Source organism: Cynoglossus semilaevis, chromosome 16 (genome assembly GCF_000523025.1).
Source record: "Cynoglossus semilaevis isolate Cse_v1.0 chromosome 16, Cse_v1.0, whole genome shotgun sequence".
Lineage (NCBI taxonomy): Eukaryota > Metazoa > Chordata > Actinopteri > Pleuronectiformes > Cynoglossidae > Cynoglossus > Cynoglossus semilaevis.
In genome coordinates, this window is record NC_024322.1 from 5,231,644 (window position 1) to 5,249,965 (window position 18,322).

Consider the following 18,322-nt stretch of genomic DNA (forward strand, 5'->3'; position numbering starts at 1 on the left):
CAGTAATTTGTGTAAAACATTGCAATAATTATTTTTAAGGAAGAAAAATGTTACCATTATCAAAACAGAGTCTAACTGCCGGAACAATAACAAAACTCAGAAAACCCTAATGTCAGACGAGTACACAGCGAAAATACTCCTGCCCTGAGATCTATTTTTGTTTGTAGTGCTCTCTGGGGAGGAGACTTTCCTCTATGGCTCCAAAAAGAGCAGGTGGTTAATCAATTATGTGTTATCTCCAACAGCAACAGTCTGTTGGATCCAGACAGACCCACCCATACGCACAAATGGACACACGTCAGCATAGGCAAATCGACAGGCTGACACAGTAGCATACAAGGTGGGCTGACCGGACAAATACAGGTGGTTCAGAAGACAGTCTGACAGGAACGGGCTGCACCACCCACAGGAAACACACGAGCTGCCCGCCTGTAGATAGCACTCACCTGCCAGCATAGAAACATTTTAATCATTTGACGGCCAATTACTCTGGAGCCAGGCAGAGCAGAACAGAAACTCACACTTCACTTCCCCTGCACTCACAGATGGCCGTGCAGGCTGGATCTAAACTGCCTGTCTTCACTCTACCTGTCGGCTCAATCCTAGCACAGGTTGGTTTTGATATGGGTGAAAAGGCAGGAAAAATGAAAAGAGGGCAGGGAATATCCATTCATTCATCCACCATTAATCAAAAAAGGATATGACCATAAAAGGACATGCCCAATCTTCCCATCCAGGACTTCATCACTGTCTCATTCTCTCTGACCCAAAACAGTCACCTGCCCCTCAAAGCAATTTCCATTTCTTACACTGTTGTCAAGTGCATCCCTTTGCCGGACCTTGATTTATACAAAATGTATTCCTTATTTTGTTGTTAACCTGCACTGAAAAAAGAGTAAAAACATAGACCCTGGATATGTAATCTTCCTTTCATTTTTATAAAAGGTAGGTATGTGGTGTTACTGTACGTTTGACTGCAGTAATACTACCCCGTGTCTGTATTTTCTCTTTTTAAAATTAAAAAAAAAATACTCATGTCCCTTGTTTTAGTGAAGACCTGAGTTTTGAAGTAAACTCTGCAGACTTAAGACTAAAATCTAAAACAAGAAAAGGACATAATTATTGTATATTTTTGGTAACATTTATGGATTTACTTTTGCATACCTTTTCCTGCCATTTTTGTTAGAAATGATTCCATCATTTGGATTCATCACAGATAAAAGTTAGGATTGGGAATTTTCATTTGGATAAATCATGACAAATAACAACCATGACTAAACATGATTAGCCCTGATTAATCACAGATAATCAAAATCATAAGTAATCATAATAGCAATTTTGGTCAGGATCTGTTATGTAATGATTTTTTTTAAATATGAAAAGTTTTGGAAACAGTAGTGTATGCCAAATGTCCTTTCCTGATATACACTCCCCTGGAATTATCATGAAAAATGAGCAAAAAAGTGATTATTTCTTTCGATATTTCTGTCCTTCAGAGGTGCATTTCATGTGACAGCAGTCATCCATCACATTTTCTGGGCCACTGGCCAGAGCTGGAGCCATCCATGTGAGTGGAGGTGTGAGCTGTGTCCTGTTCTCTGACCCACTAAAATACTGTACAAGTCAGTCCATCTCACACAAAGTGGGCCCCACAGTCTACATCCTCTAGGCTTTGTTTAGACCTAAAATGGAGCGGTGTTAAAAAATTCAAGAGCCTGTACTGGAGTAGAGCAAGTCTACAAGTAAAAAGGAAAATAACGCATTTAATGAATTGAACTGATACGAGCTGATTTTTTCCACATCAACTGTAGAATATTATCACAGTGCAAATGTACACTCTAATTTGAACTACATAAAATGCAGAATTATGTAAATAACAATAAATGGGCAATTAATTAGGAACATCTCTGTACTGCATTTACAGAACACAGAACTGTTCTTAGTATTTCTGACAAAGATGTTGGAGACAACAAGTCGCCAACATAGCACACTTAGTGCAGTTGACAAAACTGCACTTCCACAATGTGAATCCTTTGTTCCTCCAACTCCCAAAAGTGCTCCTCTGGATTGAGGTCTGCTCTGTTCTAAAAGCACATTGAGAGGCGATTAGAGCTGTTCCAAAATGGTTTGTTATTTCGTCAGCAGCAGTCATTGGAAGAAAAGTACAGTGTGGGATAGACATTTATCCTTCACTCCAGCCCACCATCAACCCCTGATTCATTGATACAAGGCAGGACGGATTCAAGCTCGACATGTTATTACAGCAAATTCCGCCTCTATCTTCAGAATGCTGCTGCAGAAACCACTACTTATCAGACCAGGCAACAATTTCTGCTTCTTTGTTGTCTATTTCTAGTGAGTCTGGGCTAATTGTAGCCCCATTCCTGTGTGGTACTTTGTAGCCTTACCTAACTGCTTAGAACTTCTACAAGTTGCATGCATCCTTGTTGTTTTTTCTTCGAGAAGAGAATTGCTGCCTAATGGGTATGTCTCTTCTTTCTACCATTCGTTGTAAACACTTCAAGTTGTTGTTTGGTTAAAAAACACCTGGCACAAACAACTATGCCACAAAGTCATTTCATTTTTTTTCCATTTAAGCTACATCACTAAGTCTAAACCATGTCTACAGGTCTAAATGAGTTGATGTCAAGTGAGGTTGATTAGACACTGCCTTGTTAGGTACTGCCATTTAGTGTCTTCCACAGATTACTCATGAATAAGCTCGACAGAATTAGGTCATGGACTGCTTATACATTTATTACAACAAATGATGCAGAAATTCCGTTTTTGTGCCAGGCGTTCTTTCACTGCTCTGCCTCTGTATTGTCACCAGTCCTATTCATTTGGGTCCCAAACCACAGCGCTTTTGATGTTCTCAACCTGGCCTGATGTCACTGTCAGCCAATCTGCCTTTTCATCTTACTGTCAGACACAATGTTCCTGATAGCAATGTTAGAAAATAATAGCTATTCTGGTATGAGGGAATGAGGCAGAGGGATGGAGAATGAGGCACAGGGGGATGTCGCTCGTGTTTATCCCTGCGGTTAGCCCTCAATCTAAATCTCTCCTTCTAACTGATGATGAAGCTCTGGGGGACATGTGGCTTTAATGGGAATACCTTTCATTTCCCAGCCTTTTCTTTTACTTGTTTCCTCCCTTTGTTCTTCACTCAGTTTTTATCTTTTCATGCAACGTTCTCCTCCTCACACTCTTCATTTCTATGTGTTTTTCTTGAATAGTCGTTCCTTTATGAGAATTTTGTTGACAGCCAAACCTCCCTCTTACAGCGGTAAACTCCACAAGCCGTCTCTCACAGCCAGAGTCCAGCTTTTACACCAAAGAGCTATCAACGCCAAACCAGCTGCGAGGAATTTCGGCTGCTCACACTTTGCTCACTGCTTATCTTTAAAGCCCAACCATTTGAATCAAACCGTCCACGTGGCAACAGTGGGGTCCATCATGTTAAGACGTCATTTAAAAGTAATTTATCACCGTAGCGACATCGTTAGCTAAGCTCTACACATCAAACATGAGCTTCCCCTCGTTTAGTCGCTTGACACTGAAGCGAAGACAAATGATAAAACAATGAGGTGATCAAGTCTTTATACGTGGCATTTGTTAACTACACAAAGTTACATGAAAATGTGTTTTTTCTCCTTCTCTCGTAGTTGCTCTCTTCAAAGGTCACATCTGCAGATCATCTTAAGTCATTATTCCTTGTCTCCTCTACTATCATCACTTCGCCCTTGAAAATTAACAGTAGTTTTTTAAATGTTTGCTGGCTGCTAGCTCCATCTCCAACATCACCTCTTCCATCTTACCCTAGACATGTGCAATGATTGTAACCACATTATCAAACTTATTACTAAACCACTCAAGTTCTGAGGGCTGTATCCGGCCCACCACACAATAACGTTTTTTATTTCTTACTATTACTGAATTGTGCTGTCTTTGTTGTACTGTTCACGAGGAGCGTAAATTTACATTATCACATCATGGACCTGGAGAGAAGTTGTAACACCATGGTTAATGGAGGACGGGGAATGCAAATGTTAAAAGAAGAAAATGTTTCTGTAAAGGACTGGGAGTCTTTGTACCAGCGGGTAAAGCAGCATAATAAATAAGTAGAGCTTTTACCTGGAGGCAAGCAGGCGCCCGGCCATGTGGTTTGTTGACGTCCACAGCCACAAGCTGCCATCCTCCAGCAGTGTCTTCATGAAACATCTGTGGCACAAAGACAGTATGTGAGAGGAGGGGGTAAACTCACTGGACAAAACTCGAACCCACACTTTTACCCTACGGTCAAACTGTCAGAGAAATATGAGGCCACCAAAAAGCTGAAAGCATCACTCTCAAAAATTCACAGCCTCACAATAAATTGGTAGGAGTGTTGCCAAAATACAGTGGGAATGCCTGAGGACGAAAAACCAAGGACATAAAACACGACACCACAGCAAAGACTTTCAAACTCAAAGGGCAATTATTTCACTCATAAACAGCAAAAGTTTTTCAAAACATACATAATAGCTATTTTTTTGCTAACCATCAGCTATTGTTTTACTCATTTTGATTGACTGTAATCACCTTTCAGGATACTTTTGTAAATAATTGTTTTAGTAAAATTGTCTTAATTGTATTTACATTTTTCAAAATGTTTTATTATGTTTATACATTCATCAGGTATACAAACATTTGAAAAGGTAAGTTCTTTTCTGGTAAGTCCATTATCTTGCTTTGCTAATACAGTGTTTAGCTTTTTTTTTATCTCCGTATGGATTAATTTAAGCTATTACAGCTAGCTCTGTTTTTTTGTGTCAGCTTTTAATAAACCTACATAAGCTTTGTATCTGAATTTTATTTTTTGAGGATGATCAAGTTTATTTATGAAGTACATTTACAAATAACAGAAAGTGAGCTTGAGTGCTTTACAACAAAAATGGTGTAAAAGAAATGGGATAAAAAATAGATTTTGGTTTGTTTAAAAGAAAAAGATAACCTTTCAGTTTAGATGAAATAGTGAAAGGTCAAATTACTCTCCACAGCACACAAAGCTCTGGCTAGAGCTGTTTAATTTAGCCTCTTTAACAGATTTAATTCTTTATTTAGAGAAGAAAAATCAATCATTTAAATACATTTGTTCTCCAGAGAATTTAATTATAAATCTGCTTATCAAAAAAATTAAAGGGCCTGCTTCAATGACACCAAATTGGATTATTTGATTGTTGTTTTATCAACGTTTCTTAAAAAGTCTAATCTCGTTTAAAAGCCTCAGTAAACAGGAGGCAGGAAAGTCAAGCAGCGGGAGGTGGAGGATGGACCAAGAATGAGCCGCCAGCCTCCGTCTCCAGGGAACACAAAGAAGGCATCATATTGTTTCAGCTTCACCGCCTGACAATTAAGTGTTACACCACAGCTAATTAGTTTTCCCTCCAAAATACAGATTAGAGCATGACGAGGTCTATGAGGATCAATGATGATAAAAATTGAGAGTTTTTTTTTTGTTTGTGTTCGAGGTCACAGAGGTATATGCCAATAAGATCTGGTATTCAGTTTGTTTTTTGCATATTTTAAGGCAGTGTTTCTAATCTGGACGGACTACACCTGTCAATTACACGGACAGTGGTGGCTTAGTGGCTTAGGAAAGAAAGGAAGGCACTAAGTATATGGTTCCTCTGGGGTTCAAACCCAGGACCTTCTGCTTCAGATCCTGGGTTTAAGTCAGACGAGTAATCGCAACAACTATTTAAAAAAATTGAAATGAAAACAATATTTGATAATATATTTACTTTTTCGTATGTGTTCCTAATTCTGACGCACAGCAAACAACGCAAGTCCAGAGAGTGACCGCCAATACCTGTGTTGTAGCAGTTGATGTAGTGCTGCTCCTCGACCCCCACATCTGCTGGAACTGAACTCTGATTTCAGCAAATGTCTCGATGATGACGGCAATAAACACATTCTGGTGAAGGGAAAAGACAAAGGGTGGTGACAGTGAGAAAAGATTGTGTCAATTAGTTGAGGGTTCTTGATATTAAAGGCTCTACACCAGATGCTGTATCGTAGCAGGCAATATATGTACAGTAGTCAAGACAGGCTCTAACCTTTACAAGCCACGCCAGGAAGAAAATGAGAGTTATAAAGTAGAAGTATGAGCGCCACCGAGGGAAACTGTCAATGGCTCTGTACATGAGGAACACCCAACCCTCCTGTGATGCAGCCTCATACACCGTGAAGATACTTGTACCTGTAACAAAGGGAGAAAAATCAGAGTAAGAAAGATGTACGACAGGATAAACACAGCAGAGTGTTTCTGGAAAACTATGAGCAATTAGATCAAGAATGTCTCCCCTGTCACAGAGGTTCTTTCTGAAAACTAAGAGACTTCAAAATACAGAATCTCAGTGGCTATAATGACAGGAGCTTTAACAGCTCAGCAGGTCATTAATCTGATGGACTGTTCTTTATTGCACATTTTTGTCTCCTTCACTGGTACATTTAGTCAAATGGAGATAATAAAGAGACTTGGATGAGCTTCAAAATGAAAATCATGGCTTTTTCTTATTAACGCAGCCATAAGGAAATGAACTATGGGTAATTTAAACATTTAGCTAAGGATAATTTCACCACAAAAGATATCATCATAGCAGTCAACTGTTATGAGAGAAAAATGTTAACAAAAATTCTGACAGTCAGTGCCTCTCAGATGGATACAATGACAGTTCAGACTAAATTTAAAACTGTATCTGATTACTCAAAGTACAATGCCCGCTAAATGGGTTTAAAATCTGTTTTAGTTTGGATACTTGTGGTCTTGTATGTAATTTGTAAACCTACAAGACTTAATTATTTAATAAAGGAACACTTTAATATAGTACAGCCTGGAGTGTGTGTATTACAGAAGCCAAACTGGACTTAAATGTCAACAGTTTGAACTTTCAAAGACTGTAGAAAAATATCACCTTTTCACCTTAATCTTTTAAAGTTAAAAACACAAAAAATATAGAAATGTATACAAATCTAGGACTACATGTTGTAATAGTGTTTAGTATTGTACCAAGTTCATTGAAGCCACTATAACCGAGCTCCTGTCGACTGAGGCCCAGCTCCTCCAGGTCCATGCATTTGAATCCGTAAGGACACTGGTATCCTTCTCCATCAGGGGAACAGTGCGTGTCTGGGATGGCCAAGTTGTTCCAGGACACATTACTGACCAAATAAAGACACATTATGAAATTCTCTGTTAATACTTTTAGCTGAAGAAAAGGAACAGGAACAAAATGCATAACATTGCACAGAAGCGCTGCTCTACCTCGTCTCCCTCCCCGCCTGTCTTTCAGCCACAGGTGATGTTCCAGAAGCACCTTAATTTCTCTAATGAAAATTAATGCCTTTCAAATTGCCTGCCCAGACATTCATCTAAATTGTTTATTAAGGGTTACAGGATCAGAAGGGATAATTTATTGCACTATCACAAAGGGCAATCAGAAGCCTAGTAGTGAATCCCAATAAAGCTAATTACAGTGGGCTGGGTGACATCAATGTGTCTTACCAGATAATTCACCTTTCTTGATGCATAAGGGGAGATAAATTAATCATCAAATGAGAGTCCAAGTACTAATGTGTTATCAGTGTTAGACCAGTCAACCAGAGATACAAACACTGTGACATTCATTCAAAATCGTAAATGTTTGTGAACATTTCATTAGAGCATGCCAAAACCTTTAAAAATCCAAAATGAAAATGATTGCCAGATCTCAAACATCAATAGAAATTTTGTTCGAAGAACGAAGTTCTGATAAATATGTTTGTATTATTTCGTTTTATTTTCCTTTTCTCCATTCAACAAATGAATGGCTGATCAACTGTATGTGAACAGATGCTTTGACTTTGTGCTATCGCCACATATTAGACAGAGATTAAACACATCTGACATGTCTGATGCATTTTACTTTTTCTGTGTGTCATTGGTGACGCAGTGATGGTTGAACGTCCCAAACATCTGAACGCCCAAAATTCCGTACAGAAGCAGAAAAAACAACAAGAAGATGGACACACTCCAGATCTGTTCCCCGGATCGCCTGCAAAGAAAAACAACAACAACACACAGTTGTTCAACGCAACCTAATAGATACATTTTATTTTTTTTGTAAATAGGAAAAGTAACTATTGTACTTAAGAATGTTGGTGATGCGAGAGCGAGGAAGTTCAAAGCGGAAGTAGATTCTAAATGCCCGGATCATGATCAGTGCCCGAGGAATTCTCAGCATTCCCCATGGAGACATCTGATCCACAAGCTCTGCTATTTCAAACACCTGAAGCCAAAGTAAGTGTGTGTGAATTGTGTTTTACACAGAAAACATAAACATATACAACATGGTTTGGGAGATAAATCATGTTTTTACTATATATAAATATATTTTTAAACTCGATACAGAATTAGACTTTATCATGAATATCACTATGTTAGAGTGAATTAAAATCATATTTATAAAACCATGCCTGTGTCTATGTCTGTCTGTTTCTCTTCTCTCCGTCTGTCTTTAACTTTAACTTTTAAAGCAGTTGTGAGAGAACAAAAATGATGAAATACAACAATTAAAATAGCATTTACCTGGAGCACCAGGGAGACCCAGATAAAAAACACCATGATTCCATCGAACATACACCACCGGTCTTTTACATAGGAGTTATCACCCTGTGGACAAGAAAACGAGGCAGACATTACTGGTTAGAGTTACTTGTGCGAATAAGCAAAAAAGCAGGATGCAATAAAAGAACTAATGATATAATTTTAAGTTCATGCCATCCTCCATTTGACAAAAGCTGATGTACTTCAATTAGAACCTTAATTATAACCCTAATTTTAGTCTGCACAGTACGGAAAATGGCCTACAATATGCAGTGTGTGAAGTGCATCGTGATGGAAAAAGCTCTTCCTGTGACAAAAATATTTTATTTTAAATATTTACACACTAACTGTATGATTATGAAAAAAACATCAAACACCCAATTAGTTTTATACATTTAAGAAAAAAAATGTCCAAACTTTAAGCTCCTGTCAAGTGTGTGAACTGTAACAAAGACAGAAGACTTGGTACACACTTAATTACCACTGACACAGAGTGCGTCTGTGAAAAAACTCCAAGGCTGCAAATTTGAGCTTGTTCTGAAACAGTCGACAGATAAGGACCATGTTGATTACACGCTGGCGAGAACAAAGGCCTGCAATTACCTAATGACACTATGTGGATCGTGTCATTGCACAGGCAGATTAATAACTGGCTACAAAAAATAACTTCCATGTGTCAGTCAAAGTTACAAACATGATGCAAACATCCACTCTGGCACGCTCCGTACCCAAACTGTCTGAAACTCTGTCGTGTGACACCTCAGCTGTTGGTCTTTTTATACGAAGTTTCGATATAACTTTCTTTTAGCTATTTCTGAATATATGACGCTTTGAATATTATATATATTATTTTCTTTTAGGATTGGTACGAGTTGTAAAATTATACTGCTAATTTTCTATTTATGTCTTCGTACTGTTTTGTATCAACCACTTCTGCTGCTTCTCAGACATGTTTTTACTGAGTGAGAACCAATTTTCAATTCAATGGTAACATCATAATCTTGAACATAAAAACATCATGCTCGCCAACTAGTTTCTGTGCAAACTACAGTAGTTGGTGAGTTTTAATGCTTTCTAAGTCTAAGACTTTCTTAATAAATTTCTTTGCTCAATTTAATTAACTTTGGCACTTTTGTGACAGGTATAGTACCCCCACCAGTAAGGGTCAAAAAACACACTTGATCTTAGTACTGGCAGCAAAGCAAGATTCATTCATTCTTAAAAAAATCACTTGTTGGATTAGAGATTCTGTCAGTAGCTACCTTGATGATCCCTCTGATGTGCATCTTGGCAATCATCTCGGCCGTGTAGAGAAACATGAGCAGCGTGTCCAGGGTGAACGTCACATACTGAAGCGGAGGGTAATGCTCAAATGTCTTGGGTGTGTTCATACACACGGATATGACACTAATGATGGCACAGGCTCGCAGTAGAGTGTGCACCCACTGGATGAAAGAAAGAACATTTCACACATCAGCTTTTTTGATATGTCTGCCTCTATGTGTGTTTTTTTTTTATTTTGTAGACTCACTGGCTTGTTGATCCAGAAAATGTCAGCACTGTCCGCCAGGGTTTCATCTGGCCCAAAATCAGTCATAGGCTGGGCCTCAACCCGTGAGCTCTGCTTCCTCTTCAGCATGCTGGGGCTTGCTGTGCTATACAGAGAGTGGATCTGACAGAAAGAGAGAAAGGCAGACCACACAGTGACCAAAGCAAAGAGAGGAAAGCGATAAACACTGGCTACATCCAAGTCTGGGCAGTGGGATTATCACTTTAATTTCGCCAATCACATGGATTATAAACTATATAATCTAAATCAAGAGCTTCAAATATGTTAAATATATTACAGCTGAGGCAGTTAATGTGCCTTTTATGGAGACAAAAACTTTACCTGAAATAATAATATTATTTTCTTTTACTTGAAAATAACTATACAGAATTACCAATAAGCTGTGTATCAATAGTGGCTTTAGGAAGGTAAATAATGCTATGTTTGTTTTAGTCTGCTGACTACCCTGACTTGTATTGCCAGTACGATGGTGTGTACTTTCAAATTAAACATGTTTTGCGTTGCTGAATGGCCACCGTGATACACAACGTAGCACACATGGAACACAGGACGAGTGTAGTTCACATCAGAACAGCTACGAAGACTTACCATTATAAAAAAAGAATCACCTCTGACCTACATCATCATCATCATCATACTGAACATCAAGGCACCAGCGGATTAAGCTGCGTAACCTAGTGTGAGCTACGTTGTTGCTTGTTTGTGTGGGTGGGTGCGTTCATGTGCATGTGATAACAGAAAAAATCGTAAAGAACACAAGAAGAAATGACTCTGAATGGAGACAAAGCGCACATACCAAAGGGAAAAGTAAAGCTGAAATTGCTCCAGCACTGCACATAACATGCGATCAGGCATACCCTGTAAATAACACACAACAGTTAGTCAACAGTATGGCTCATATGGTGTACAGTACAATACCCACATCTACAGTACGGTCATAGAGAAAGGAATGCCCACCACGTCTGACATCAAGGCATAAATGCAACACACTCTGAGAGCCAGTGAGTCAGTGAGTGACTTGTGGAGGAAGTAGAAGAGGAGGAAGAAGAAGATGGGGTGGAGCAGGGACCAGAGGACTCACTGTGAGACTCCTCATTGGTGCGTTCATCCCCAGGTCACAGAGGGGTGGAGAGACCAACCAGAGAAAGAGGAGAATTTCTTAGAAGCCTGCAGGTCCTGCACAGTGGTCGTCAGGGAGTAATAGCAGTCATGAGAACAGTACAAAGAGGTGAGAGAAAATAAGAACTCACACAGCGCATGCAGTCACAGAGTCAGAGTTATTTAAATATCAATGCTTAGAAAGCCAACAGTTTTAGGCTGTTGGCTTAAAACTGAAATACAAACAAACACCCAGGATTTACCAGTTCCTGGCATTTTTTTACAACATTGCTTTTTATGCATTTCACTCTAGACAACAGATTGAAATCCTGATATTTTACATCTGTAAATGTGCTTACAGTTAGCTGTAAGTTAACTAGCCAAAATAGTATATTTCCGGGCAAAAGATTAGCCCAGAAATTAATCATGTTCAGTTAGAAAAATTAACCCAGGAAATAATTCAAAATGCCTATAGGGCAGGCTTAATGTTGGCTCCACAGTGTAGTGGTAGCATTCTAATGGAAAATTATACCTTAAACTTTTATGATAGACTTTGTTCAACATTTTCAAGTAGAATGTCAGAAAGACAGAACAATATAATTGCATAATCCTCATTTCCTTTTTGAAGCTCCTACCAAGAAAAGTGTCCATCTTATAAAACCACATGTAGTTAGAAGCAATTTCCCTGTGTAATTGCTACACTTAACATATGCAGATGGAGACATGAGGAAGAGTGAAAACAAAATTACAGAGTCTAAGTGCCATTATGTGGGTGTATAGGTGGCAAAGACCATAATTACATTCCCATTTGGAAAAAAGGGACATGTTCCTCACGGGCAAGTTGTGATCACTGGGCAGATTAATTGTAAGCGAGTGTGTGTGTGTGTGTCAGAGGCTATAAACTTTCTTTGCTTAAGTTTTATTCCTGCGCAAGCTGCAGTCGACTCATCCTGATAATGACTGGCAAAAAGTTCTGTGTTTATGCTGAGTCACTTACAGACAGACTGGTGTAATCGCTTAGTATATCTAAGATGACAATATGTATTACATACACTGTAGAGGGTAAATATATTACATTTTAGTACTATCAACTACTGAAGCTAACTATTATGTTCTTAAATATATATTTTTGCTAATTAATTATTTGACCTTCAAACCTTTACTTTCATAATACCAAATCAGAAAACATTTACTTTGTTTTGTGTTTTTGCTAGAAATTACAAAACATAATAACAAATATGTTTTGTAAGTTACCTGGAAAAAGTATTTGGTTTGTATGTTTCACTTAACTTAAATACTACATACAAAACTGGGTTGTTGACATGCAAAATAAAACAATATTGTTGGTGTAAATGCTGAATCAAAATGCAGTCAACAAGTGCACAAGTCAAGTCCTAAGGTCATTTTATACAACCAAATCTGTCCGACTTTAGGACAAGTAGTATGTCATCGTTAAATGTCCAACACATACATATATGCTGTGCACCTGTCTTAACATTTAAGAGAATATATATATACATATATACATATACACATATAACATATACAGTTTGTCTACATTTAGTACATGTAAAAACAATTATAATAATTATAACCACTCATGGTTGTGGGGGAGTTTAAAGAAAATACTATTTTATTTTTACCAGTAAAATACCAGTACTTACCATTCTATAAACAAACTTCCTACTTTGGAAACAAATACACTTGCCAGCATACCAGGCCCTAAACGTAGCACTTTTAAAAACACAGTCTGGAAATTGTATTAGATTATTAGTATTTCTAGCAACCATATTTACATTCATAGGATTGGATGTAACCTTGTGTTTTTCACTGACAAACACACGAGGCCTTTGGGTTCACCTTCTGTTAAGTGACCCACCTGGACAGCACGACGTCAGCGGCCGACAACAGTCACAAAACCTTATGAATAAAACCTGTGCCTCTCTAAATTACAGTGAAAACATCCTCGTCATAAATCAACGTGACTCAATGACATCAACCGAGGCCAGGTTACTATGGAAACGAGAGCTCAAGATTGGTCAAAATTAGCCAAATGCGGGATGCTTACAACAGTATGACCAGATAAAGGGTTGAAAACCAAGCTCTTGCATTACGTGACAGAGAGCTAGTCCAAATTCGTGTCAAGTAAGCTGCAATATTTCGAGTAAGGCCTACTCCGGTGGATGGCAGCCGCTCCACTTCCTGGAGAGCCGCCATGCTAACGCACAGCTGCACCGAGCGTCCATATCATCCTAAAAAACATAGCCTAAATCCTGACGTTGAGGAACATCTCCGACAGGTGTCAGAGCTGACAAAAACACAAAATCAATCGCTTACGAGAGGAGTATTTGTCTTTATCCGCTGTGGCTCGTCCTGTCCATGACATCAGCTGTTTTTCCGGGTGTATTGGTTTGGTTGGTGGTGGAGAGAGAGGACGGTGGCGCGCGCTCTTGGAAATCACATCCACGGCAACAGCAGCGGAGACGCGCAGCCGTCAGTAACCATGGCAACACTTCCAGGTTCCACAAGCTGCTGCATCATGGCAATATTCACAGCCACGTCTTTTCCCATTTACGTAGCTTAAACTGTAAACAACAACAATAATAAACAATAATAATATTTCTGATTTAAGATTTTCCAAAGGAATGCAAAATTCAAGAAATGTGTCATGGAAATTGCAACAAAGGAAAGGTTTATGGCCTGCTTCAATGTATTAGGAGGCTGTGGGTAGAGGTCAACCACCAGTTAGAAGGTCAGAGTCTGACACACTTCTTTGCAGTTATTTCCAAAGGCAATTCCCCAGGCAAGAACCTTTGTAGTCATCATATTTGAAATTAATCCAAAAACAGGAAGTTCCAAGATACATATTGCCAATAGTGACGACTTCATAAACAAGTTGCAACAAGAAAGAGGTATCCTCGATGTTTAGTTGGTGGGGCCATCACCACAGGACGCACAGTATTTCTTAAAATTCGAAATTGAAAGTAGCACATAAGTGTCCTTGGGTGACAGAAAGGCACCTATAAAATAAAATGTATTATTATTATTATTAAAAACTTTCAAGGACAGCAGCAGTCTTTAAAGGAAATGTCATTAAGTGCTGATTTAAAGAAATCATATACAGTGAATGACTAATTGTGGCAATTTACCTACATTGATTTTGTACGATACTACTACCATAATAATAATAACCCTATATACACATCAAGAGGAAAACTTGATGCAACAAAAGAGTGAGAGAAACTGCCCTCACCAAACTCACAAGAAACAACCAACAAACAAATAACCAATTGATTTTATTTATTTTTTTAAAGAAATTAAAAAACAAACTGGCTGGCAGCTGAGTGTGGTTCCAGCAGGTCTCTGTGAACAGCTGGCAGAAACTGTCTCTTTATGCTGCCAACATCAGAAGAGGACCAATCAGCTCTCAGGAACCACTTGAATCTGTCACATGCTCACCACAGTTACACACCTCCAATCAATTTCACTCACACACATGCAAAGAGAAAGCCAAATAAAAATGTAAAATTATTATTACCAAATACGTTTTGTTCTTCAGAAACTGATGACACTGTTTTGCACTGGTTTGGGGCTTTCTTCGGGCTTACTTGGATGACAAAATAATTCAAAGAGGTTACTTAAATAAAAAGGTTGAAATCCATTGCTCTGTGGAATATACCAGGAAAACCCATAAGGCTGTTTAAACAGTGAAACACTGTAAGCAGTGTTGCTTTTCCTGCCTCATACTACGCATATAAATTGCTCCAATCAGTCATAAACGCTAGAAAAGAATGACATTTGAACACTTTCTAGACAAATATAGATGAAAACCCAGTTTTTCAATTTCATGTCACAGTTTATACAAGTCACTACTGATGGAATTTGTGTGTTTGAGTCATTCTGCAAGATTGTTATTCTGTTGGCATCATTCGTTTTGACAGGACACTTGTTAAAATAAACACTATTTTACATTCACCAGAATAATCCATGACAGTAACAGAATGACAGAGACCCATCGAGTGTAAATGTGATTCTGTCATTTTTGTCATACCTGTCTGTTTTCCTATAACATGTTGAGAAAGGTCAAAGCATGACATTATTGACAACATAAAAAGGAATTGGAAAAACCCCCCAGAAGAAACAGGATTATCATCTGGAGAATGAAGAGGAAAAAGTGAAAGGAGAACAAGTCTGCTTCTAATTACATCTTGAACTGGTGACTTAACTTTTCTTTTTGGCAGTTTTCCCTGCTCCAGCTCCTGCCCAGGACTGTCTTAGAGTCAGGACTAATCAGAGGCACTTGTATGCAGAGGACTCTTGGCCTCTATACGGATTGAGCCAGTTCAGGCCAGCACTGCTGCTCCTTCACTCACTTCTCCGTCTTTTTTCTTCTCCTTTCTTCCCCCTCGCTCTCTCCTCGTTATTCTGTCCTGTCTGTTTAAGTAGAGGAAAGCTTGGGAATTTCCTTCAAGCTGCTTCACCTTAGGATTTACCTTCTGTGGGGATTCAAACATGCACACTGAAGTAGTAGTTCAGTCCATGTTAGTTCCGTTGATCTTGATTTTGCTGTCTGCCGTGGAGGAGACTTTGTTGCAGTCTGTGAGGTGAGTTTCCACTTGAATTACCTCTTATTTATTCTGGCGTTTGTCTGGAGAATATGAAGGAAGTGGGAGGTTCACAAATAGTTGGGACGCTATAAGTAAATGATCAAAGGGGCCTGTGGTTTTAAACTACAATTTATTGTTTAGCATATTATTAACTTAGTGTCATAATGTTAGATACCAGTTTCAGGCTATGTCATTTAATGTTGCTCAATATTTCCTCCTAAGAACTAACTTACAGACAAATAGAAAAGACATTATATTTAGGTTAATACAAAAATGAATTTAAATTGAGTTAACAGTCCTTCTGTAAAGACACTTTCTGAAGTTGTTGTCAACTCGAAAAATCTAAGTGAAATATGAATCCATAGAGAATAATGTTTTTTTTTAACTTGGAGTTTTAAAGATAAAGAAAGATAGATCTTTTTTATTTAAGTGCACCTCAGCTGTAGAGAGGATGTTTACGCTAAGCACGTGTTTCATGTCTGGGTAATGTTTGTACTGTGAACGTCCCACTGTGCAGTGCGTCAACAAACCCACACGTGTTTAACAGTTACAGTTTCTGAGACGTGAAACCACTACACCTTTCCTCTATCTCAGGATAATTTTACCTTTGTATTTGCATTTTGACTTTAGCAATCTTATAGGATAAGTGGTGCCTAAGTTGGGGCTAAAGTTTAGCTACCTCTTCACTTCACCTTTCACCCTTTCTGAGCTAGCTTTAAGTTCATTCCTTGGCTAACATCCAGCTGTACATAAGCTAGCTTTAAGCTATCTTCTTGGTCGACTACGTTTTACTTTGTAAATTTTTATTTGGCTATATTTGCCTGGTTCTGAGCTAACTTTAGGCTATGCTTCTGGCTCAGTTCTGGCTGTCACATTAAGAGCTGAAACCACCTTTCTAATCTGAGCTATTTTGTAGCTAACGTTTAGCTGTTTACAGGCTATTTTGATGGTGCTCAGTTTAGCTAATAGCCTAACTTATAGTCTCTCACATCTTTTTAATATATTTAATTTATTACATAACACTTTTGCTACTGCCAATTATTTGTGGTGGGTCTGATATATTATCAAAAATACTACAGCTACTCATTCAGATTGAGCTGGAAGTTATGAGACAATAATGGATTTCTGATTTTGATTACTGTTTTTCCTGCCATCTTCTCTATTACATAAGTCGTCATATGGCTAAGGCTAAATAGTTCTGCTGATCAAACATCACAGACAGTGAGAGTACAAAAGAATGACTTGAGTTTTGCAAAAATATGAGACCAGGAAATGGTCAAGAGCATCGTGTTTACATGTTCATGTGCTAATGTTGAGTTACCAGACTTAATAAAAGACTAAGCTGTTTCTAAAAACTCATGGAACACTTCCTTCACCTCCCAGTGACACAGACGGCAGTCTGGATTTAATAAAACAATGGGAGTGTCAGGAACTCTTTATCGGTTAATTCTTCTGAATGTTTGATATATGCTGACCGCCTCCAAACTGTGGACATCCTGCCAAGACAAAGAAATTGCAGGAAGAGAAGAATGTCTGGCAGCATCCAAACAAAACAAATCTCACTCAAAGAGCAGAGCAGAGATGTAAAAACTAAGAACTCTGCTCTCTGAAAGATCAATCTGTGTAGTCTGATTTATATTCTTAGTCTTCAACTTTATGTGTTGTGAGATTAAGGAATTTCTACCACAAAAAAAGGGAATTCTTTTCTCAGATGTCATGTTTTGTAGTTCAAACAGCGACAGATGGAAACACACTTCAACCTTTTCCTCATTTGCTCCCAGCCAGGTGGGTGGTGTGTGTAGACTGTCCACAGAGTCATCCCTGCGTCGCTGTCGCACACCTGATGCCAAGATCTGCAGTGGGAGGGGCAAGTGTGACTGTGGCATCTGTATCTGCAGGGCAACTGATCCAGGAAAGTTCTATGGGCCTCTCTGTGAGTGTCACGACTGGGTCTGCCCCTCGCATAATGGAAAACCTTGCAATGGTGGGTACCACAATATACTAAATACATTGCCAAACAACATAAACCACCATTTGTGATAAATATTGAGTAAAATGTCTGTATCTCAGGAAAATCTAAACATCACTTTTTTTCTAATCTCAATTTGAATATTTTTTAATTGTGTGTTAAACCTGTATACATCATCAAACTGTATACAGGTACACAACCTAACAATTTAAAGCTACTAAAGTTCAGTCGAAGGTGATGGGTCTCTAAGTGATGCAACAGGTTTCATTTTTGAGCTCTTACATAAGTGAGTCTTGGCAAATGTACTCCCCAGCTGATGTTCCTGTTAGAGCCAGGTGCTGCTTGGAAAGAAAAGTATAGAACCTCATCCAAGAACCTGCTAAATAAAAAAAAACTTCTATACAGTGGTGCTAATATAGAGAAACTGTTATTTTCTTTATAGTAGTATT

The 18,322-nt window shown here is 38.5% G+C and overlaps 2 protein-coding genes across 7 annotated transcripts in view; one reads left to right on the forward strand and one right to left on the reverse strand.

The window, feature by feature from the left end:
* nalcn (sodium leak channel, non-selective) overlaps nt 1–14,096 on the reverse strand; it is a 67,241-nt gene extending 53,145 nt beyond the window's left edge. For 2 of the 6 annotated variants that reach the window (XM_008328245.3, XM_025063629.1), the window contains exons 1-12: nt 13,635–14,096; nt 11,281–11,375; nt 10,996–11,057; nt 10,161–10,301; nt 9,892–10,074; nt 8,612–8,695; nt 8,173–8,312; nt 7,950–8,078; nt 7,055–7,206; nt 6,102–6,244; nt 5,855–5,959; nt 4,138–4,224 (exon numbers count right to left, since the gene is read on the reverse strand). In XM_008328245.3, coding sequence (XP_008326467.1) covers nt 4,138–4,224; nt 5,855–5,959; nt 6,102–6,244; nt 7,055–7,206; nt 7,950–8,078; nt 8,173–8,312; nt 8,612–8,695; nt 9,892–10,074; nt 10,161–10,301; nt 10,996–11,037 — 1,206 coding nt within the window. In that variant the 5' untranslated portion in view covers nt 11,038–11,057; nt 11,281–11,375; nt 13,635–14,096. The remainder of the gene's footprint in view (nt 1–4,137; nt 4,225–5,854; nt 5,960–6,101; nt 6,245–7,054; nt 7,207–7,949; nt 8,079–8,172; nt 8,313–8,611; nt 8,696–9,891; nt 10,075–10,160; nt 10,302–10,995; nt 11,058–11,280; nt 11,376–13,634) is intronic. The other 4 variants (XM_017039990.2, XM_025063627.1, XM_025063628.1 and 1 more) reach the window with 3 other exon arrangements.
* A 1,352-nt stretch (nt 14,097–15,448) lies between these two features.
* Nucleotides 15,449–18,322, forward strand: part of itgbl1 (integrin, beta-like 1) — a 29,130-nt gene continuing 26,256 nt past the window's right edge. The window contains exons 1-2 of the mRNA XM_008328242.3: nt 15,449–15,901; nt 17,686–17,888. Coding sequence (XP_008326464.1) covers nt 15,810–15,901; nt 17,686–17,888 — 295 coding nt within the window. The 5' untranslated portion in view covers nt 15,449–15,809. The remainder of the gene's footprint in view (nt 15,902–17,685; nt 17,889–18,322) is intronic.